This window comes from Callithrix jacchus, chromosome 1 (assembly GCF_049354715.1).
Source record: "Callithrix jacchus isolate 240 chromosome 1, calJac240_pri, whole genome shotgun sequence".
NCBI classification, from domain to species: Eukaryota; Metazoa; Chordata; class Mammalia; order Primates; family Cebidae; genus Callithrix; species Callithrix jacchus.
The window spans coordinates 197,352,693-197,376,966 of NC_133502.1; the positions used below are offsets into that span (position 1 = coordinate 197,352,693).

Consider the following 24,274-nt stretch of genomic DNA (forward strand, 5'->3'; position numbering starts at 1 on the left):
CTGCCTTGGCCTCCTAAAGTGCTGGGATTTCAGGCATGAGCCACTGCAACCGGCCTAAAGTCATGCATTTGATAGAGCTGCGTTTCACAGCCCTGAAAGGAAACAGGTGTGGCCACTTTACAGGTCTCAGGACTCAGAGATCCTCCAGGTCGCCCAGGTGTTAAGAAGCAGGGCTGGATTTCATCTCGGATGATTGGGTTTCCAGTCATGCTCTTTTCCTCTGCTGTAAGAGGCTCCTCTTAGGCCAATTCAGAGGGCAGGGTTTAGGGACAAGAGGCACACCGCAAATTGTACAAGTCCTGGATATTTGGCAAATGTGCTACAGTTTGCAAAGCATGTTTGCAAACAACAGTTCCTTTATGCTGCCCCCAGAACCATCTGGACTCATCTGCGGACCCAGCAGGCCCTGGGCTCGCCCTCTTCTCCTGCCTCACTTCCCTCCAGGTCTTCTGGGCTCCAGGCCAATTGGGCTACCAGCTCTTTCTTGTACATGTGCCCCAAGTTCCCACCTCTGAAATTCTTCTTCGAATGCCTCTCCTTCCATTCTGACTCTGTACAAATCTTCCCCATCCTTCAGAGTCTCGTTCCAATGCCTCCTCCAACAGGCAGCCTATCCTGATTGCTTCAACTGGAAGAGAAAGAGGAACGAGAGGAGGAATGGAAGAGGCATTTTCTCAATGTTTATTCAGTACCAGGCATGTTATATAACCTCGCAACGACTCTGTGATATAGTCTGTTTCTGCCCCATTTTATAGGCAGAAATTGAGGGGAAATGACTCGCCCAAGCTCACACAGCTAGGAAGGAAGCTTCTGGACTCCTCATCTAGTGCTCATTCTCCTGCTCTAGTCAGGAGCCCTGTGGGGCCGATGAAGGCAAATCTTCCACCTCTCTCCTTCGTGGTGGTTGATCCCTGGGGGTGGTGATCTGATCTATTCGCTCCCTGCTAAAGCCAGAGCTGCTGACAGCTTGCCATTGGCTCTTCAGCCAGGGCTGGCTTTTGTTTCTGCCGTCCAGTTGCTGAGTCGGGGATTTGTCTCCCAGGGGCCCCTCTTCCCTCCCTGCCTATAAGAGCCTGTCCTCGGCTGGTCTCAGATCTGACATGTTCCCTGGGCCTATCTCGGTAAGTCCCAGGTTTGGAGAAAGGGGTGGGATCAGAGTTCTGAGTGAGCATCCCGGGAGGCGAGGAGCCCAGGTCCCTAGTCCTAGGGATGTCACTGTGTCATCCTGAATGCCATCCTCATCCTAAGCAAGGATTAGCCCCAACCGTCAAGACCAGCGCCCGCTCCCTTCATTTAAAAACAGAATTATTCCTGTAGCCCTGTTGCCTACATTTCCACCATCAGAGCTACCTCTGGGAGCTAGGTGCTGTCTTTGGAAGGGTTCTTTCACACTGAGCATTTTAGCACTCACTGGGGCGATGCATCCACCCACCAGCAGCCAGAGAAAATTTCCCGAAACAAGCAGATAAAAGAATATTAAGTTGGGATCAGAGGCAAAGAGACCCAGCATGGGTGAGTTTTGAGATGGGGACAGGATGGAAGATGGCATTAGTGACAGATGGAAAGGACAGGAGAGAGACAGGCCAAAGCCACATATTGCCCCTAGCCCAGTCACTCCTGGACTTCTCATCTGGATCCTGACCAGGTCCTAACTACTCCTCTGCATAAGGAGGAGAGCAGAGGGTCAGGGTGGGAGATGATGACTTTCTTGTTTTCTGTAGGAAGGGGCCACGATGACCCTGCAATGCACCAAGTCAGCAGGACACTGGAAGGTAGGAAGGGGCATGGGGAGGGGGTGTCCAGGGCATGTGGGAGGGTTCCGGTCCCCAGGAATCCCAGGAGAAGGGCATTATGAATGCCTGTTTCGCAGAGGCACAATCAAGGCTCAGAATCAAGAAGGGACTTGTATGTCACATACAGGGAGATCAAATGTGCACTTGGGTCTGCTGGTTCCCAAAGTTGACTTGTTCCACTCTTGGCAGAGATTGCACAGTCTTTGGGTATGACTTCATTGACCATCTCTGTGTGTATTTGTTTGTTTTTGTAAAGCTTTTGAATTTATCACCAGCCTTTAAAAGCTTGGAAGAACCACGTAAAAGTCCAGAACTAGTGACTGTCTTGAGAAATTGGAAGGTCTGACCCATATTCCCAATTCCCACCTGGCAACCATTGGTGGCCACCCATTTACCTGGCGCCTGCGCTCTGTGGTTCTTCACAGTCCTCACCACCCCTGCCTGCCTGGCTCCTGGAGGCATCTGAGTTTGCAGTCCCCGCTTTACCTGCCAGATCCTGGAGTCAGCCCCAACCCCTCACCCTCCAGGGGACTCTGATGCGGATCTCCACCTTTTTTTCTGGCGCAGATGGTGGTGTGGGACCAGGACGGCTTCCAGGGCCGGCGACATGAGTTCACAGCCGAGTGCCCCAGCGTGCTGGACCTTGGCTTCGAGACTGTGCGATCTTTGAAAGTGCTGAGTGGAGCGTGAGTCTAGGGGGATACTGAGTTGGGGTAGAGGGTGGACAGGAAGGGACCGAGAGAGGGGTGTTAGGACTTTTAGATATTCTAGGTCCTCTCTTCCTAGGCTCTTATTGGTGTGCCCTCTTGAAGTGCTGAGGAGTGTGCAGGACTGCCATGTAAGGTTATGCAGGTTGCACACTGCCCAACAGTAGGAGGCTGTTGTTTGCACAGACCCTGACCACTGGATGAGGCAGCCCTGCAGGAGAAGCTCCTTAGAATCCAGTGTTGAGTGTAAAAATGTCCCTCCTAGCCATACATTGAAAGCCAACATCACTCACCATAAGTGGAAAGTAACTGTAAAAATACATGTAGTGTTTTAAATGCTATTAATTTTTAGCTAAATAGTCTTGTTGCTAAGCATGTGGCCCGATCATTTTTTGCAAAAATAAAATAAAATAAAAGAGAGTGTGAGAGAGAGAGAGAGATTAAGGAGATGTAGAGAGGTGTTAAGGACACGCTAATAACACACCAAGACTTTCTAGACCACTGCCCTTCAGTGGACCTCTCTGCAATGATGGAGATTTCTACACCTGCTGTGTCCATTTCAGAGCCACTGGCCAGAAGTGACCACTGAGGATTTGAAAGGTAGCCAACATGACTAGAGAACTGAATTTTTTATTTAATCTTAATTTATTTAAGTTTAAATTTAACATGTGGCCAGTGGCTACCATATTGGATGGAAGGTTCTAGAAGGTTGGAAAGTGGATAGAAAAGAGATGTGGCCAGTAGCTATGGATAGAAGGTTCTAGAAGGTTGGAAAGTAGGTAGAAAGGAGATGTGGCCAGTAGCTACCATATTGGATAGAAGGTTCTAGAAAGTTGGAAAGTAGAAAAGAGATGTAGCCAGTGGCTACCATATTAAATAAAAGGTTTTGGAAGGTTGGAAAGTAGATAGAAAGGAGATTTGGAGTCACTTAATGCTATGCCTGTGAGTGCCACCTGAGGTCATCTTGGGTGATTTTTACTCTTTTAGCTTCTGGTTTGTGCAGGTGGGAAAAGGGGATCAGATGAGAACAGAGGCTTTCTAGGGAGGGGTATGTCCAGCAGGCTTACAGACTCAGCCAGTAAGCAGACAATGAGCTCGGATAGATTCAGTTTATTACTTACACAGACAGCAAAAGCAAGGTGCACACGGTGTCAGCCTCCTGTGTCCCTTGTCCTATGGGGTGACACCAAAACAAAGGGGGCCGGATGACAGGCAGCCGAAATGGTGGGATCCCCGTGGCCGAAGATCCACTTTTATGCTTCAGCGATAGCCTGCTGCAGCCACCTGTGGGGCAGTGAGGTGGAACGCCCCACATCTCAGAGTGGCCAGAGAGGCAGATGAGGAGCTGCCACGTAGCCGTCTCCTGCAAGAGAGGGAGGAAAATGACAGACTTGCAGCAGTTCCTCACAAGACTTCTCTCACTTTGGGATGGGTGTGGTGGCTCACGCCTGTAATCCCAGCACTTTGGGAGGCCGAGGCGGGTGGATCACGAGGTCAAGAGATTGAGACCATCCTGGTCAACGTGGCGAAACCCCGTCTCTACTAAAAATACAAAAAATTAGCTGGGCATGGTGGTGTGTGCCTGTAATCCCAGCTACTCGGGAGGCTGAGGCAGGAGAATTGCCTGAAACCAGGAGGCGGAGGCTGTGGTGAGCCGAGATCGCGCCATTGCACTCCAGCCTGGGTAACAAGAGCAAAACCCTGTCTCAAAAAAAAAAAGACTTCTTTCACTTCTTTTTTTAAGTCCAGAGGGGAAAAGAGAGTCCATGTCCCAGCATTCCAAGCATAGGTCTTGAGACATTAAGAAGGGAGTCTCCCTACACCCTGGCAGGATTGCAGGGAATTCCACCAAGGCTTAGGTGAGTCTGCAGTCAGCATTGCCTCCGTGGCCTCCGCGGACACGGACAAAGGTGCAAGGTACCTATGGGACACACAGCAGGTCAGGTGTAGGTCTAGAGCAGGGTTCCTCAACTTCAGCACTACTGATGTTTTGGGCTGGATCATCCTTTGCAGGACAGGCTGGCCTGTGCTTTATGGGAAGTCTAGCAGCATCCCCGGCATCTGCCCTCTAGATGGCCATTGCAGCCCCTCCCCTAGCTGTGACAAAAAATATCTCCAGACATGGCCGAGTGTTTTCTTCGGGCACAATCACCCCTGAAGGGTTGTGACTATGACCGATCTAGACCCATTTGCTGGTCTAGAATGCAGGGTGAGGGGGGCGCTTACCTCCTGCACGCTCTGTCCTCTGTCTGCAGGTGGGTGGGCTTCGAGCATGCTGGCTTCCACGGGCAGCAGTATGTTCTGGAACAGGGCGAATACCCGAGCTGGGATGCCTGGAGCGGCAACACAGCCTACCCTTCTGAGAGGCTCACCTCCTTCAGGCCGGTGGCCTGCGCTGTGAGTTCTGCCACTGCTACGTCCTGGGGAGGCCCGAGCCCCTTACATGGACACTGGGGAGTCAAATGTCCCAGAGTTGAAAGTCTCATGTCATCTCTTCAAGCAGTGTGACAAGGGCTGTTCAGTCTCTTTCCTCTCCAAGCCTCAGTTTCTTCATCTTGAAATGGGCCAATATTAGCAATGTCATCAGGAAGAAGAATGTAGAGCATTGGCCAGAGCCCGCCTTAAACTCTCTGCTCACAGGAACCCTGGTTGTGAAAGGAGCCCCTGCCAGCTTTGTGCCCTTTTTTGTGTGTGATTCAGGGACCCTGAGAGAAGCTGGGTACCAGGGATGGTAGGTCCAAGTCAGGAGGAAGGATTTCATTTCTTGCTCCTAATTCAATATTGGTGCTCCTGATTTTACATTTTACTGCTGTTCGTGGAGTGTGGGTGGAGGTGGACATTATTATTTCCATCTCATTGATGAAGAAATCGAGGCTCAGAAAGGTGCATTTTAGGCTGGGCACGGTGGCTCACACCTATACCCAGCACTTTGGGAGGCCAAGGCAGGCAGGGCAGATCACTTGAGGCCAGGAGTTCAAGACCAGCCTGGCCATCATGGCAAAACCCCATCTCTACCAAAAATATGTTAAAAAATGTGCTGAGTGTGGTGTCGCATGCCTGTAGTGCCAGCTACTCTGGAGGCTGAGGCAGGAGAATCACTTGAATCCAGGAGACGGAGGTTGCAGTGAGTGGAGATTGCACCACTGCACTCCAGCCTGGATGACAAAGTGAGACTCTGTCTCCAAAAAGAAAAAAGTGTATTTTATTTTCCAAGTCTTATTGATTTAAAATGACATAAGGTGCCGTATTTATCATTAAAATTCTGAAGGAAAATCTTGCTATGGCCAGGGTGGAGTGACCCTTATATGAAACACTTGGGACCGGGAGGATTTTGGATTTTGAATATTTCCCCCCAGATTTTGCAATATTTGTAATACTTACAGTTGAGCAGCCCAAATACAAAAATCCAAAATCTGAAATACTCCAATGAGCATTCTTTGAGTGTCATGTCATCATTCAAAAAGTTTTAGATTTTGGAGCATTTTGGATTTCAGATTTTTAGGTTAGGGATGTCCAACCTACAACTCAGCTTACCACTGGATCCCCGATTTGGGACATAAAGGTTGGTTCCTTTTTTTTTTTTTTTTTTCTTTTTAACTGCTATGATGAACATCCTTGCAGCCTATTTATTCCATAATTATTCTCTTTGTGGACATTTCTGGAAGGGCAAATGATAACGTTTCTGGTATCTGTTGCCTTATTGCCCTTCCAAAGGTTTGCAAGGAAGGCTGATTTGGGAGACAAGGGCAGGGGTAGAGAGGCCAGGAGAGGCTTCTGGGTTTCTAACTGGGAGCCTGGTGGTCTGACTGTGTCCCCGTCCCTGTAGAACCACCGTGACTCGAGGCTGACAATCTTCGAGCAAGAGAACTTCCTGGGCAAGAAAGGAGAGCTGAGTGACGACTATCCCTCCCTCCAGGCCATGGGATGGGAAGGCAATGAAGTAGGGTCCTTCCGTGTCCACTCTGGGGCGTAAGTGTATCCAAGGCTCTGCCTGGCAGAGGAAATAGGGGATATTGGGAGGGGTAGGGGTACCTCCTGTGAAAACTGTGTGCTGGGGGCTTTTGTGCTCTGATGCCCACATTCCAGAGGAGAACACTGAGGCACAAGGAGGTATCAGGCAGAATCTGAAGGATGAAACCCAGATCAAGCTGGTTTAAGCCCAGAGGATATTTATTGACCACCGCAATTAGCTTCGAGTTCAGAAACTCAGATCAAACTGCTTTAAGTCCAAACTATATTTAGCAGCCCCAGTAGTTAGTTTCAAGCACAGCTGGATCCAAGTGCTACAGCAGGTATCTGTTTCCCCCCAGCAACCCCACACCTGTTGCTCTGCCTACCTCTGTGTGGCTATATTCTTAGACAAGCTCTTCCTGTGTGAAGGCAAAGGCGGCAGCCTCAGGTTTACATCCAGCCCTAGGGAAAGGCAGTGTCCAGTCTCAATGATTCTATTAAAGGTTCCAAGAAAGGTGCTCACTGGTCCAGCTGCATCCTGTGCTGGACTTTGAACCAATAACTATCCCCACAGGAATGGTGTGTTCTGATTGGTTAGGTTTGGTTATGTGGTCATTGCTAGCATCAGCCGCATTTTCTCACCTTGATTGAGAACGAGAGGCAACAGGGTCCGTGGCCAGAAGAGGGGAGAATGAATGTCCCCAGGCATAAAGAAATAGGTGTGGCTCAAGCAACCTGCTTAAAGTCCATCAGCAAGTAGGTAACAATCCAGCTTCAAACTCAACATGGCCTGGCCCTTTCTTTTCCACCCAGGAGGTGGCCGGTAAAGGCTAAGGTGTGAGATTCTTACTTAGGGAGCACATCAGAGCCACTTTCTGAGGTGCCCCTTGGCTCCTGGTAGGCAGGGGTCAAAGATGGGAAGTAGGATTTTTTATTTTTGTTGTTGTTGTTTTTTTTTTTCGGCTTTCAGGAACCATCAAAGAATCATGTTCTTTTAGAGTAAGAGGGACCCCTTGTGATTCTTGAGTTCACTCCCTCTTTTACAGAAAGGGAAATGGAGACTTAGAAAACCAGACACCAATCCTTGCCCTGTTCAGTGTAGAAATCAATGAATTGGGCCAGATGCGGTGGCTTGCGTCTGTAATCCCAGCACTTTTGGAGGCTGAGGTGGGTGGATCACCTGAGGTCAGGAGTTCGAGACCAGCTGGCCAACATGGTGAAACCCCATCTCTACTAAAAATAAAAAAAAATAGCAAGGTGTGGTGGCTATGCCTGTAGTTCCAGCCACTCGGGAGGATGAGGCAGAATTACTTGAACCCAGGAGGCAGACGTTGCAGTGAGCCGAGGTCGCACCACTGCACTCCAGTTTGGGAAACGGAGCGAAATCCTGTCTCAAAAAAAAAAAAAAAAAAAAAAAATCAATGATAGCCTTTTTCTTAGAAGTGCCTCTGTATATGGAAGGAGGGGGAAACGGGAAAGAACGAGACTTCCCACTCCTTCACTTGTTCATTTATTCAGCAAGTATTTAGAGAGCCCTTCTTCTGTGCTAGGCCTTTATATATTTATGCAGGTGGAGATAATGATGAACAAGACTTACACGCTCCTACACTCTGGAGCTTACCTGCTGGCAAGGGAGGGTGATATTTTACAAATAATTTGAAAATTATCGAATTACATGAGTGCTACAAAGGTATAATAAGGGACTGTGGACTGATTTGGGGAATGAGTCAGATTGCCCTAATAATTGAGCTGATTCATAAAAGACAAATACGACTTGTCCAGGACAAGAAAGACTGGGATGGTTCTTCTGGCAAAGGGAATGGCATGATCAAAGGCCCTGTGGTAGGGGAGACAGCATGGCACCCTGTGAGCACTGAAGAAAGGCCAGGATGGCTGGAATGTGTGCATGTGCATGGATCCCTTTGCCCCTGTGTTGATCACCATGCTAATGTCTCTGTAGAGTAACTGTCTGCTTTTCCTCTTTTCTAGTTGGGTTTGCTCCCAGTTTCCTGGCTACCGAGGATATCAGTATGTGCTGGAGTGCGATCACCATTCCGGTGACTACAAGCATTTCCGGGAGTGGGGCTCGCACGCCCAGACCTTCCAGGTGCAGAGCATCCGCAGGATCCAGCAGTGAGCAGGGGCGTGGCACGGAGGAGCGCATGCGCATTTGTCTGGAATGGAGGCGCTCTGGGTGCTGTGGCGTGCTCTCTCCTTCTGCCTCCCCTTGAAACCCGTGTGAACCCAGCACCCGTGTGAACCGGTCCATGCACAGTCAGCACAAAAAACTCAGATGAATAAAAAAGAGAAAGTCCGGTAGTAGCTGTGTTTTTCGATTTTGTTAATCTTTTCCAAGAACCGGTTTTTGGCTTTGTTTTCTCTACCATTTGTTTGATTCCACGGATTTTTACTCTCAACTTCGGTATTTCCTTTCTTCTGTTTACTTCAGGCCTTCTTTGTTCTTAATTTTTCTAGCTTTTTTTAAGGCAGACTTCTGGGTCATTAATTTTACCCGTCTCTCCTCCCCCGCCAATACAATCATTTAGCTATAAATTTCCCTCCAAGTACGGCTTTAGCTGCTTCCCACAAATATTAATTTGATGTGTTTTCATTATCATTCAGTTTGATATTTTCAAGTTTCACTTGTGATTTTTTTTTTCTTTTGACTTATGGGTTATTTAAAGGGAAGTTATTTAAATTCCAAATACTTTAGGATTTTCTAGGTGTTTTTTTGTTATTGGTATGTTTTTTAAGACCAATGTGGTCGGAGAACATACTGTTAAGATTTGAATCTTCTGAAATTAATTAAGATAATTAAGACTTATTTTATGGCCCAGCACATGGTCTTTTCATTGTTATTTTATATTATTTTTGTTTTTATGAGAAAAGGTTTCACAGTGTCACGCAGGCTGGAGTGCAGTGTCGCAATCTCATCTCACTGCAGCCTCTATCACCCAGGTTTGAGCAATTCTCCTGCCTCAGCCCCACAAGCAGCTGAGATTACAGGTGTGAGCCACCATGCCTGGCTAATGTTTGTATTTTTGGTAGAGATGGGGTTCACCATGTTGCTCAAGCTTGTCTTGAACTCCTGAGCTCAGGAGATCCTCCTGCCTCAGCCTTCCAAAGTACTAGGATTACAGGTTTGAGCCACTGCTCCTGGCCACATGGTCTATCTTCAATAGACTTGGTAGTACACTTGCAAACCATTTATATTCTGCAGTCGTTGGGTACAGAGTTCTGTAAATGTTAGATCGAATTTGTTAACAGTGTTGACTCGGCTGGGCGCAGTGGCTCACGCCTGTAATCCCAGCACTTTGGGAGGCCGAGATGGGTGGATCACGAGGTCAAGAGATCGAGACCATCCTGGTCAACATGGTGAAACCCCACCTCTACTAAAAATACAAAAAATTAGCTGGGCATAGTGGCGCGTGCCTGTAATCCCAGCTACTCAGGAGGCTGAGGCAGAATTGCCTGAACGCAGGAGGTGGAGGTTGTGGTGAGCCGAGATCATGCCATTGCATTCCAGCCTGGGTAACAAGAGCGAAACTCCATCTCAAAAAACAAAAAAACAGTGTTGACTCAATTTTTCTATATCCTTGCTGATTTTTTTTTTTTTTTTTGAGACAGGATCTCATTCTGTCACCCAGGCAGGAGTATAATGGCACAATCATGGTTCGCTGCAGCTGATTTTCTAAAAATCAATTTTAGTGAATTACTGAGAAAGAACTATTGATTATTTGGATTTATCTGTTTCTTCCCTTAGTTTTGTCTATTTTTGCTTCCCGATTTTTTTTTCCTTCAGGAATTGTGTTGCTCTGTTGTTAGGTGTAAATATATTTATGATTGCTATGTCTTCTTGATAAATTGTTCCTAGCTTGTGGTTTTCAAAGCCACCCATGGAGAGAGTCAGTTCTCTCCCCTAGCAAAACTTCTCATACCTTTTTTCTCTCTTCCTAATTCTCTCTCTCTCACACACACTACTTTGGAATCTCTCATTTAACACCCTCCATGCTCCAAAGACAGTGTATAAAACAAAGAAACCCCTGCTCCACTTGCAGACCAAATGGCAGGATTGGTCTCTTCTTTCTCTCCCCTTCTCCTCCCCTCCTTCCTTTCTCCTGGCTCTGCATTTGATAGGTTGTCTAAATCTCTCTCTTGAGTCCTCTAGCTCTTGTTCCAGACTCTCTTGACCCATCTTCCTCTGCCCACAAATGTCCCTAATTAGTCCGATAGGTACAGGAAGCGGGTGGGGACCTGAACAGCCTGCTGGAAAAGATAACATTATCTGGCTCAGGAAGGGGTGGGTAATGTTTAGGAACATCAGCACTTCAGTAATTGTTAACCCCTTATTGTATCATCCCATTTAGTCCACAGATCATTTGCCTAGGACGTACAATGGTAAACGTGACACATAAGTGTTTTCTCTCACTCAGTTTAACAAGTATGGAATGCAGACAAGTACATAGCTGTTTGCAGATATTCTGTGATAGGGGCTGTGGTGGGGAAGCATGGGGTTGCGGGCAGGGCCTTCTTGTGTCTACCACTATTCAGACTGCCCTTTTGGACTCTGTCCCTGAGCATCCAACCACTTGCTCGACACCTCCATGTGAATGTCTAACACACATCCCAAACGAAACTGGGCCAAACTTTACTGAAGCCACATTTTTCCAGTTGTTCAGGCTAAACGTCTGGAATGATCCATAACCCTTCTCTTTCACACTCCACATTTTAATCCATTGGTAATTCCTACTAGCTCTACTTTTTTTTTCCTTTCTTTTTTTTTTTTGAGATGGAGTCTTGCTTTTTCGCCCAGGCTGGAGTGCAGTAGTGCAATCTCGGCTCACAGCAGCCTCCTCTTCCCGGGTTCAAGTGATTCTCCTGCCTCAGCCTCTTGAGTAGCTGGGATTACAGGCATGTGCAACCACACCCAGCTAATTTTTGTATTTTTTGTGGTGACAGGGTTTTACCATGTTGACCAGGCTGGTCTTGAACTCCTGATCTCAAGTGATCTGCCTGCCTCAGCCTCCCAAAGTGCTGGGATTATAGGTGTGAGCCACCACACCCAGCCACTAGCTTGACTCTTGTTTTTTTTTTTTTTTTTTTAATATATTGATCTTTTTCTTTGAAATGGAGTTTTACTCTTTGTTGCCCAGGCTGGAGTGCAGTGGCTCAATCACAGCTCTCTGCAACCTCCACCTCTCAGGTTCAAGTGATTCTCCTGCCACAGCCTCTCGAGTAGCTGGGATTACAGGCGACAGCCACCATGCATGGCTAATTTTTGTATTTTTAGTAGAGATGGGGTTTCACCATGTTGGCCAGCTAGTCTCCAACCGCTGACCTTGTGATCCACCCACCTCGGCCTCCCAAAGTGCTGGGATTGCAGGCGTGAGCCACTGCATTCTGCCTAGCTTTACCCTTAACAAGCACTAGAATCCAACCCACTCATCACCATGCCCACTGATGCCATCCTGGTCCCAGCTGCCTTCTTCTCTCTCCTTCTCATGGTCCCTCTGCTTTTGTCTTTGCCCATGAGTGATCTGCTGTTTGCCCAGCATCTAGAGTGGTCCTGCTAGAAATGTAAGGGAGATCTTGTCACACTCCTGCTTAAAATCCTCTCATGCTCCCCATCCCAAGCCAAGAAAACAATAAAAAACCAAATATTATTCCCAGTTCTCTGAAGTTTGTCATCATCTGCATCTCCCTGCAACCTATTTTGATCTCGCGTCCCTGTATTGGTTGTTCGTTCGTCCTTTCTTTCTTTCTTTCTTTCTTTCTTTCTTTCTTTCTTTCTTTCTTTCTCTTTCTTTCTTTCTTTCTTTCTTTCTCTCTCTCTCTCTCTTTCTTTCTTTCTTTCTTTCTTTCTTTCTTTCTTTCTTTCCCCCCTCCTTCCTTCCCTCCTTCCTTCCTTCTTTCTTTCTCCTTCCTTCCTTCCTCCCTCCCCCCCTTTCTCTTCTCTTTCTCCTTCCTTCCTTCCCTTTCTTTCTTTTCTTTCTTTCTTTCTTTCTCTCTCTCTCTTCTTTCTTTCTTTCTGTCTTTCTCCTTTCTTTCTTTCTCTCTTTCTTTCTTTTCTTTCTTTCCTTTCTTTCTTTCTTTCTTTCTTTCTTTCTTTCTTTCTTTCTTTCTCTCTCTTTCTCTCTTTCTTTCTTTCTTTTTCTGATGGAGTCTCTCTCTGTACTCTCTGTAGCCCAGGCTGGAGTTCAGTTGCGCTATCTCGGCTCACTGCAACCTCCGCCTCCTGGGTCCCAGTTCAAGCAATTCTCCTACCTCAGCCTCCCAAGTAGCAGGGATTACAGGTATGAGCTACCACGCCCAGCTAAGTTTTTTGTATGTTTTAGTAAAGACGGGGTTTCACCATGGTAGCCAGTCTGGTTAACAGACTGATCCGCCCACCTCAGCCTCCCAGAGTTCTGGGATTACAAGCGTGAGCCACCGCACCTGGCCTGGTTTTTCTTTAAACATGCCAGGTGGTTCACATCTGTAACCCCAACACTTTGGGAGGTCAAGGCGGTACGATCCTTTGAACCAAGGAGTTGAAGACCAGCCTGGGCAACATACTGAGATCCTATCTTTATATTAAAAAAATTTTTTAATTAACCAGCTGCGGTGGTGTGCACCTGTGGTTCTAGCTACTTGGGAGCTGAGGTGGGACGATCACTTAAGTCTGGGAGGTTGAGGCTGCAGGGAGCCATGATCGTGTGACTGCATTCCAGCCTGGGCAATTTGAGATACTGTATCCAAAAAAAGCACCTCAAAATAACAACAGCAACAACAATAAAAATCCAGGTGCAGTGGCTCATGCTTGTAATCCCAGCACTTTGGGAGGCTGAGGTGGAAGAATTGCTTGAGCCCAGGAGTTTGAGACCAGCAAGACCCTGTCTCTGTATTTTAAAAAATGAAGAAGATGGCTAGTGTATGAGTCTGCTCCAGTTGCTATAACAGAATACCACAGCCTGGGTGACTTAAACCACAGAAATATTTCTCACAGTTCTTGAGGCTAGAGCCCAAGACCAAGGTGCCAGCAAGGCTGGTTTCTGCTGAAGCCTCTCTCCTTGGCTAGTAGATGGCCCCTTTCTTCCTGCGTCTTCTTTTATTTCCATTTTTATTATTATTATTTTTAAGACGGAGTCTCTCTCTGTGGCCCAGGCTAGAGTGCAGTGGTGTGATCTTGGCTCACTGCAGTCTCCACCTCCCAGGTACAGGAGATTCTCCTGCTTCAGCCTCCGGAGTAGCTGGGATTACAGGTGTGTGCCACCATGCCCAGCTAATTTTTGTACTTTTAATAGAGACAGGGTTTTGCCACGTTGGCCAGGCTGGTCTCGAATTCCTGACCTCAGGTGATCTACCTGCCTCAGCCTCCCAAAGTGCTGAGATGACAGGCGGGAGTCACCTCACCCAGCCTCTCCCTGCGTCTTCACATGGTCTTCTTGCTATGCACATGCATCCCAGCTGCCTCTTCTTTTTATAAGGATATCAGTCCTGTTGGATTAGGGCCCAGCCCTAATGGCCTCATTTAAACTTCTTTCAAGACCTTATCTTCAAATACAGCTGGGATCCTTTGAACTCAGGAGTTCAAGACTAGCCTGGGCAACATACTGAGATCCCATCTCTACGTAAATTTTTTTTTTTTTTTTTAAATTAGCCACATTCTGAGGAACTAGGGGTTGGGACTTCAACATATGAATTTTGGCGGAACATAGTTCAGTCAAACACTCTCCCATCTGAGCTATTTCAGCTGCTAGAGGGGCACACGGTCCAGTCCATAACCCAGGCTCATTCCCATCTGAGGTTTTCGGCTCATGCTGTTCCCTGTTCCTAGAATACTCTTCCCTCCACTATTTCCCACCAACACCCTCCCATAGAGCCAAAGACTCATAGACCGTCAGACCTGGAAGGACCCTTTTAGATCATCAAGTCTAGCATTTCCCAACCTTTTCTCTTTCCTTGTCATTCCCCTAGAGATTCCTTTTTTTTTTTTTTTTTTTTTTTTTTGAGACAGGGTCTTGCTCTGTTACCAGGTTGGAGTGCAGTGGCACGATCTCAGCTCACTGCAGTCAGTCTCTGCCTCCTGGGTTCAAGTGATTCCCCTGCCTCAGCCTCCTGAGTAGCTGGGACTACAGGTGTGTACCACCATGCCTGGCTAATTTTTTCGTATTTTAGTAGAGACAGGGTTTCACCAGGTTGGCCAGGATGGTCTTGATCTCCTGACCTTGTGATCCCCCCACCTTGGCCTCCCAGAGTACTGGGATTACAGGCATGAGCCACTGTGCCTGGCCCTTTGAGAGTCTTTTTAGATGTTATTTTCCTAATCCCCTCCCCTCATGAAGTTTTGCTTTTAAGAGATGGAGTCTCACTATGTTGCCCAGGCTGGTCTTGAACTCCTAGGCTCAAGTGATCTTCCCACTCAGGCCTCCCAAAGTGCTGGGATTACAGGTGTGAGCCACTGCACCTGAACCCACCCCATGAAGTTTTAATATCACAAACATCAAGTATGTAATATATACCTGTACATATTCTGTATGTATATCTGTGTTTTTCATATAAAGAGCAAGATGGTTAGGCTGGGCACAGTGGCTCACACCTGTAATCCCAGCACTTTGGGAGGCCAAGGCAGGTGGATCACAAGGTCAGGAGTTTGAGACCAGCCTGGACACCATGGTGAAATTCCGTCTCTACTAAAAATACAAAAATTAGCAAGGCGTGGTGACACACACCTGTAATCTCAGCTACTTGGGAGGCTGAGGCAGGCGAATTGCTTGAATCCGGGAGGCAGAGATTGCAGTGAGCCGAGATCATGCCACTGCACTCCAGCCTGGGCGAAAAAAGCAAAACTCCTTCGGAGTGGGGGGAAGCAAAAAACCATATATCAAATGTCTGCTGTGTTCCAAACACTGTTACAAGTTCCGAGGATCTAATAGGGAACAAAGCTCAAATCCCTTGCCTTGGAATTTTTTTTTCTTTTTTTAGAGACGGGGTCTCGCTTTGTTGCCCAGGCTGGAGTACAGTGGCTACTCACAGGCGCAATCCCACTACTGAACAGCACGGGAGTTTTGACGTGCTTTGTTTCTGACCTGGGCCGGCTCACCCCTCCTTAGGAAACCTGGTGGTCCCCCGCTCCTGGGAGGTCACCATATTGATGCTGAATTTAGTGTGGACACCCGATCGGCATAGAGCACTACAGCCCGGAACTCCTGGGCTCAAGCCATCCTCCCACCTCAGCCTCCTGAGTAGCTGGGACTACAGGCATGCATCACCGTGCCTGGCTGCCTTGGGGAATTTATATGCTAGTCCAGGGTGTGCAGATATTTCCCCTATACCTTCATGGTTGCTCAGTCGGGATTTTTGACTGTTACACAGATGTTGTTACATTGTTCCTTGAAAAAAAAATTGTGCAATAGGTTTGGATATTGTTGGCATCTATACCTCAGGACTCTGCAGAGCCTTCAGTAGGGTAACATGTATTGCAAATATCTGGAAGGGCGAATAGAGCATTCAGAATTTTCCAAATTTATTTGACCGTGGAACAGTTATGACCTTTTTCTTTCTCTTCTGTGGAACACCTTGCATGATGAGTGGCCTGTGCAACATGAGACAGGAAATGCTAGAGTTAGCTGTGATAGCCACTCACAGTCTAGTATGAATTAGTTTCCTAACGGGCATTAGGAAATGGACTTTGTAAGTGTTGCTGTAGGGGGAGGGGTACCGTCTAGGAAGTGGTCCCATGGTCAGTGTTAGGGAAAGGGGATTGGGAAGACATAGCGGTGAGGATAATTTAGAGAGGTCCCTGAAGTCAATCTCTGTGGACTCTGAGGCCCAGAACAAGGGCTGGGCCTGGTCACAGTCTTCCAGCTGGTAGTGTCCTCACTCTGAGCCCCTGAGGCCCTGAAAGGCACTGGAGTTGGACTCTGCTGCACCTACCACAGAGAGGCTGCACCTACCATTTGACCTTGGCAGGAAGGCTGAGTTAGCGCCAGCCTCCAGGAAGAGGCCGTCGTGGTTTGAGTTTGCATCCTGCGCGTACCAGCGTGTAACCTCAGTTTCCTCGACTTTTAATGGGGAAATTCTCAGCTCCTTGCAGAAAGTTAAATGATGTATTATATACAGGCCTGTGCCCAGGGCGCATGCAAAGAACTTGGTGAACTCTCAGTAAAGGTTGATGAAGATCGTTAGTATCTGTCTTAGTACTGTTGTTACTATTACTGTACCTTTCTCTGTCCCTTTGCGCTGACCTCCTCCCTCATCTCCACCCCAAACCCTTTTCTCAGAATACTGATGATAATAATAACATCGGTGATACATATTGTGTTCATCCCTTTCACGTGTGATATAACTTAAACCTCACAGTAACTTCTTGATGCAATTGTTTAAAGCCAGCAGACCCATGTGAGGCTCAGAGGCTCAGAGAGGTCAAGCTACTTGCCTGAGATCACCCAGCCTGCAGGACCACTGAACCCACTGTAGGTTGTGCAAGGTTTTGGGGGGTGGATTAAAGAGATAATGGGCGCAAATAAAATGTTTAAACAATGCGTTGCTGGGTTCACGTCCTCCCTTAAAAGAGTTACATAAGGGGCTGGGTGTGGTGCCTCAGGCCTGTAATCCCAGCACTTTGAGAAGCTGAGGCAAGTGGATCATAAGGTCAGGACTTCAAAACCAGCCGGGCCAAGAGTGGTGAAATCCCTTCTCTACAAAAATTACAAAAATTAGCTGGGCATGGTGCGTGCCTGTAATCCCAACTCCTCGGGAGGCTGAGGCAGGAGAATCACTTGAGTTTGGGAGGCAGAGGTGGCAGTGAACTGAGATCGTGCCACTGTACTCCAACCTGGGTGACAGAGCAAGACTCTGTTTCAGAAAAAAAAAAAAAAAAAAAGAGTTAAATAAGGAGTCACACTTTAGTATGAATGACTGTGGAGCTTCTCACAGGAAAGCCTCAGGTCCCCGGGTCAAAGCAGGAAATACTTAAGGAAGGAAGGAAGGGGGAGGGAGGGAAAGAGGAAGAAAGAAGGAGGAAGGGAAAGAAGGGAGGGAGGTGGGGAGGGAGGGAGGGAGGAAAGAAGGAGGAAGGGAAAGAAGGGAGGGAGGTGGGGAGGGAGGGAGGGAGGAAAGAAGGAGGAAGGGAAAGAAGGGAGGGAGGGAGGAAAGAAGGAAGGAAATGGGAGGGAGAGAAAGAGGGAAGAATGATGGAGGAAGGGAAAGAAGGGAGGGAGAGAGGGAGGGAGGAAGGGAGGGAGGAAAGAAGGAAGGAAATGGGAGGGAGGGAAAGAGGGAAGAAAGAAGGAGGAAGGGAACGAAGGGAGGGAGAGAGAGGGAGGGAGGGAGGAAAGAAGGAAGGAAGGAGGGAAGGAAGGAAGGGAGGACAAAAGGAAGAAAGGAAGGAAGGAAGGGTGGGAGAGAGGGAAGGAAGGACACTGAAACTTGGTGGTGATCCTCAGAGGAGGACCTGACCGCCTCAGTCAGAGCCAGGAATAAGGCTGGCAACCATAAAAACCGAGAGGCCAAATGTAGCTGATGTGAGAGCAACAGACAATAAAGAGACAGTTTGTCAGGGGTGATCTTGAGACGGGAGATAACAGAGCATGAAATTATTTTTCATGTCTCGCCAGGGGGCCACCTTTCCTAGGTTAATTACTGATGCTGTGTAGTGAGAAGCCAGCGGCCAGCATGGACACCCGTCACCTGGAACACAGCGCACAGCCGACAGGACTGATCACAGGGCCCGGGGCTGCAGGTCCCAAACCAGCAACCTCTGCTCTGAGAGGGAACGGGACTTGTCCAAAACCCCTTAATATGAACATGGGTCTCTTTAAAGCCATCAGACATGTGAGGCTTGGAGTCTCAGAGAGGTCAAGCAACTTGCCTGAGACCACCCAGCCTGTCCATGTAGACTCTTGCAGCCTATTTCGAGGTGCTCACACCTGTGAGTAGGTGATACAGCACAGGAGAACCCAAGACACTGGGTGTGGCACACACCTGGGTGTGAATCCTGGATCCTGTGTTTACCAGGTAAGGTGATCTTCTCCCTAAGCTGCTTTGCCCCACTGAGCCTCAGTTTCCTCACCTCTCTCTTTTTTCTTTTTTTTGAGACGGAGTCTGGCTCTGTTGCCCAGGCTGGAGTACAGTGGTGTGATCTCAGTTTACCATCACTGCAACCTCTACCTCCCAGGTTCAAGTGATTCTTCTGCCTCAGCCTCCTAAGTAGCTGCGATTACAGGTACCTGCTATCACGCCCAGTTAATTTTTGTATTTTTAGTAGACACGGGGTTTTACTCTGTTGACCAGGCTGATTTTGAACTCCTGACCTCATGATCCACCCGCCTCGGCCTCCCAAAGTGCTGGGATTACAAGCTTGAGCCACTGTGCCCAGCTTTTTTTTTTTTTTTTAGAGATGAGGTTTCAACACCTTGACCAGGCTGGTCTTGAACTCCTGACCTCGTGATCCACCCGTCTCGGCCTCCCAAAGTGCTGGGGTTACAGGCGTGAGCCACCTCGCCTGGACCTTCCTTGTCTCTTTTTTTTTTTTGAGACGGAGTTTCGCTCTTGTTACCCGGGCTGGACTGCAATGGCGCGATCTCGGCTCACCGCAACCTCCGCCTCCTGGGTTCAGGCAATTCTCCTGCCTCAGCCTCCTGAGTAGCTGGGATTACAGGCACGCGCCACCATGCCCAGCTAATTTTTTGTATTTTTAGTAGAGACGGGGTTTCACCATGTTGCCTCGCCTCTTAAAGAGGAAGGCTTGAGGGTCCAGAGAGTTGATACCTGGAGAAATGCTGTGAAAATAAGATGCTACACAGTGTGAGCCTTCTCTTTTTTCTTTTTTGACTGGGTGTTGCTTTGTCACCAAGACAATCATAGCTCACTGCAGCCTCCACCTCCTGGGCTCAAGTGATGCTCCCACCTCAGCCCCCTGAGTCGCTGGGATTACAAGTGTGTGCTGCCATGCCTGGCTAATTTTTAACTTTTTCACTTTTAGAGACATATCTCACTATATTTCCCAGGCTGTTCTTGAACTGCTGGGCGAAAGTGGTCTGTCTGCCTTGGCTTCCAAAAGTGCTGGGATGATAGGCTTGAGCCACCGTGCCAGCCTCTCTCTCTTTTTTTTAAATTATATTTTAAAATTGTATTTTTTCTTTTCTTTTCTTTTTTTTTTTTTGAGACTTAGTTTTGCTCTTGTTGCCCAGGCTGGAGTGCAGTGGAACGATCTCTGCTCACTGCAACCTCCGCCTCCTGGGTTCAAGCGATTCTCCTGCCTCAGCCTCCCAAGTAGCTAGGATTACAGGCATGCACCACCTCACCCGACTAATTTTGTATTTTTAGTAGAGACGGGGCTTCACCATGTTGGTCAGGCTGCTCTCGAACTCCAGACTTCAGGTGATCTGCCTGCCTCGGCCTTTCAAAGTGCTGGGATTACAGGTGTGAGCCACCACACCCATCGAAAAATTGTATTTTTAATTGACAAACAAAATTGTATACATATATGGGGTACAATGTGATGTTCTGATACATGTTTACAACGCAGAATGATTAAACTGGGTTAACTAACAAATTCATCACCTCACATACTTATTTTTTTGTGATGAAAACATTAAAAATCTACTCTTGCCGGGCGCGGTGGCTCACGCCTGTAATCCCAGCACTTTGGGAGGCTGAGGCGGGTGGATCACGAGGTCAACAGATCGAGACCATCCTGGTCAACATGGTGAAACCCCGTTTCTACTAAAAATACAAAAAATTAGCTGGGCATGGTGGCGCGTGCCTGTAATCCCAGCTACTCAGGAAGCTGAGGCAGGAGAATTGCCTGAACCCAGGAGGCGGAGGTTGTGGTGAGCCAAGATCGCACCATTGTACTCCAGCCTGGGTAATAAGAGCGAAACTCCGTCTCAATTAAAAAAAAAAAAATCTACTCTTAGCAATTTCGAAATATACAAGGCACTAGTATTTATTCTAGTCACCTTGCTGTGCAACAGACCACAAGAGCTCATTTCTCCTGTTTAACTGAAACTTTGCACCCTTTGATCAACATCCCGTTTCCCCATCCACCCCCTCCTCCAGCTTCTGGTAACCACCAATCTACTCTACTTTGATGAGTTCAACTTCTATGGATTCCACGTATGAGTGAGATCATGCAGTATTTATCTTCCGCGACTGCCTTATTTCACTCAGCATAATGTCCTCAGGTTTATCCATGTTGTCACCAATGGCAGGATTAACCTCCTTTTTCTTTTTCTTTTTTTTCTTTTTTTTTTAATTGCCCAGGCTGGAGTGCAGTGTCATGATCCTGGCTCACTGCAACCTCTGCCACCTGGGTTCAAGCGATTCTCCTGCCTCAGCCTCCAGAGTAGTTGGGATTACAGGCGCTTGCCACCACTCCTGGCTAATTTTCGTATTTTTATTTATTATTTATTATTTTTTTTAAGACGGGGTTTCACCACCACGTTGGTCAGGCTGGTCTTGAACTCCCAACCTCAGGTTATCCACCCACCTTGGCCTCCAAAGTGCTTGGATTACAGACGTCAGCCACCGCGCCTGGCCTAATTTTTGTATTTTTAGTAGAGACAGGGTTTGTTATGTTGGGTAGGCTGGTCTCAAACTCTTGACCTCAGGTGATCTGCCCACCTCAGCCTCCCGATAACCTCCTGTTTAAGCCATTGTGTATATGTAATACCACGTTAATTTATTTATATTTATATATATATATTTTTAAAGATGGGGTTTCACCATGTTGGTCAGGCTGATCTTGAACTCCCGACCTCAGGTGATCCGCCTGCCTTGTCCTCCAAAGTGCTTGGATTACAGGCGTGAGTCACCATGCCCATCTATATAATACCACATTTTAAAAATGCATTCATCTGTTGATGGACAGGTGAATGGGCTGTAGATTGATTCCATATCTTGGCTATTGTGAATAGTGCTGAGATGAAGATGGGAGTGCGGCATCTCCTCAGCATACTGACTTCAATTCCTCTGGATAGATATCCGGTAGTGGGACTGCTGGATCATATGGCTCTTCTATTTTTAGTTTTCTGAGGAACCTCCATTCTGTTCTCCATAATGGCTGCACGAGTCTACATTCCCAACAGCACGTAAGGGTTCCCTTTTTCCACAGCCTTGCCCACACTTCTCTTTTGTCTTTTTGATATGGGCTATTCTAACAAGTGGGAGGCAATATTCCATGGTGTCTTTCATTTGCATTTTCCTGACGATTCGCACTGCTGAGCGTGTTTTCAGGTATCTGTTGAGTATTTGTATGGCTTCTTTTGAGAAGTGTCTGTCTATTTAGATCATTTCAAGAAAAAAAAAATCTCCCACTAAAGAAAAGTCCAGGACCACATGGCTTCACTGTGAAATTCTACCAAACATTTAAAGAAAAAACAAGCTGGGTGCGGTGGCTCATGTCTGTAATCCCAGCATTTTGGGAGGCTGGGGCAGGTGGATCACCTGAAGTCAGGAGTTTGAAACCAGCCTGGCCAACGGAGTTAGAAACTCTGTCTCTACTAAAAATACAAAAATTAGCCAGGCGTGGTGGCAGGCGCCTATAATCACAGCTACTCAGGAGGCTGAAACAGGAGAATCGCTTGAACCCAGGAGGCGGAGGTTGCTGTAAACTGAGATTGCACCATCGCACTCCAGCCTGGCGGATGAGAGTGAGACTGAGTTAAAAACAAAACAAAACAAAACAAAGAAACCACCAATATTTATCCTTCTCAAACCGTTCCAAAATAAAGAAGGAGGAATATTTCCAAGCTTATTTTACAGCATCATCCTGAATGCAAAACCAGATCAGGACACAAGGAAAGATAATTACAGGCCAATATCCCTGATGAGAATAGGTGCAAAATACTAGCAAACCAAAGAGATACTAGCAAACCAAATTCAACACCACACTGAAATGTAGCTGGGCTGCAAAGAGATCATTCACCATGATCAAGTGGGATTTATCCCTGGGATGCAAGGGTGGGTCAACATAGACGAATTAGTAAATGGGGGCTGGGCACGGTGGCTCACACCTGTCATACCAGCACTTTGGATGGGAGGCCAAAGTGGGTGGATGGCCTGAGATCAGCCTGGCCAACATGGCAAAACCGTTTTTACTAAAAATACAAAAATTAATCGGACGTGGTGGCACACGCCTATAGTCCCAGCTACTTGGGAGGCTGAGGCAGGAGAATCGCTTCAACCCCAGAGGTGGAGGCTGCAGTGAGCCCAGATTGCACCACTGCACTCCAGTCCAGGCGACAGAGCAAGACTGTCAAAGAAATCCAACACCCAAAAAGCAAAAAACAAAACTAAACAAAAATGTGAACACTGCATTAATGAAGGACAAAAACCACGACGATCTCAATAGATGCAGAAGAAGCACTTGACAAAATTCAACACGTTTTCCTGATGAAAACTCTCATCAAATTCGGTACAGAAGGAACGCACCACAACACAGTAAAGGCCGCATATGACACACCCCTAGCTAGCCATACTCAGTGGGGCAAAGCTAAGAGCTTTTCCTCTGAGATCAGGAAGACCTCTAGTCAACATTGCCTTGGAAGTTCTAGCCAGATCAAGCAGATAAAACACACACACACATCTTTTTTTCTTTTTTTTTTTTTTGAGACAGGGTTTTGCTCTTGTTGCCCAGGCTGCAGTGCAGTGGCACAATCTTGGCTCACTGCAACCTCCACCTCCCAGGTTCAAGCGATTCTCCTGCCTCCGCCTCCCGAGTAGCTGGGACTACAGGCATGCATTACCACACCTTGCTAATTTTTGTATTTTTAGTAGAGACAGGGTTTCTCCATGTTGGCCGGGCTGGTCTCGAACTCCCAACCTCAGGTGATCTGCCCTCCTCAGCCTCCCAATGTGCTGGGATTACAGGTGTTGAGCCACCTCACCTGGCCCTCTTTCTTATTCTTCCCTTGCTCCCTCTCCTGCCCCCTCTACCCTAGTGAACCTGGGAGGCAAAGGTTGCAGTGAGCCGAGATCATGCCACTGCACACCAGGCTGGGCTACAGGGAGATTCTGTCTCAATCCTGCCATTGGTGACAGCTGCAGGACATGATGCTGAGTGAAACAAGGACCTGGTTCCTCCTCCCGTCCCTTCTCCACCTGTGCTCTCACTACGGCTCCATTGAGGTCCTCCCCAAGAGCAGACTTCATTGGGTATCATCAGACAAAAAGAAACAAAACCACCTATTATGAAAGGGGACGAGAAGCTGAAGATCCTACACATCTTGGGTGTATTTATGAGAAGAAGGGAGGGAGGCAGGGAAGGAGAGAGGAGAGGGAGTGCGGGGGAGAGGGAGAGAAGAGGACAGCAAGAGGAAGGGAGTCAGAGGAGGGAGAGAGAGGGAGAGGTGGACAGCAAGAGAAAGGGAGTGGGGGGGAGAGAGAGGCCAGAGAAAGAGAGAAGGAGGAAGAGAGAGGACGTGGGGGAGGGCTGAGAAGAGAGGGAGGAGAGAAAGGGAGGGAGAGAGAGGGGAAAGATAGAGGAGAGAGGGAAGAGAGAGGAGAGAGAGGAGAGGGGAGAGAGAGGAGGTTGGGGGAGAGAAAGAGGGGGAGAGACAGAAAAAGAGGGAGACAGGGGAGAGAGGGGCAAAAGAGAGGAATAGAGAAAGAAAGAGAGGAGGGGAAGAAGGAATAGAGAGGAGCGATGGAGGGGAAAGAGAGGGAGAGAGAGAAAAGGAGCACGGCAAGCTTTTGTTTGTGCTCCCCTGAGGCAGGGCTATATGGAATGCCTATTCATTATTAACCAGCACAAAGGCAGCGAGGCTTCCCGTAACCATGGCCCTCCCCACAGCCACGGAAAGGAGAGACAGCGTCTCCTGAGCACCCCACTCTGTGCTG

General features: G+C 47.7%; 1 protein-coding gene across 1 annotated transcript; it reads left to right on the plus strand.

Moving 5' to 3' along the window:
* Window positions 1-1,092: 1,092 nt before the first annotated feature.
* Window positions 1,093-8,770, plus strand: CRYBA4 (crystallin beta A4). Its single transcript, XM_017978665.4, has 6 exons — window positions 1,093-1,121; window positions 1,722-1,772; window positions 2,361-2,479; window positions 4,756-4,897; window positions 6,327-6,469; window positions 8,441-8,770. Exons 1-6 carry the CDS (start codon window positions 1,101-1,103, stop codon window positions 8,586-8,588), a joined length of 624 nt encoding a protein of 207 aa, XP_017834154.1. The 5' UTR covers window positions 1,093-1,100; the 3' UTR covers window positions 8,589-8,770.
* Window positions 8,771-24,274: the final 15,504 nt, after the last annotated feature.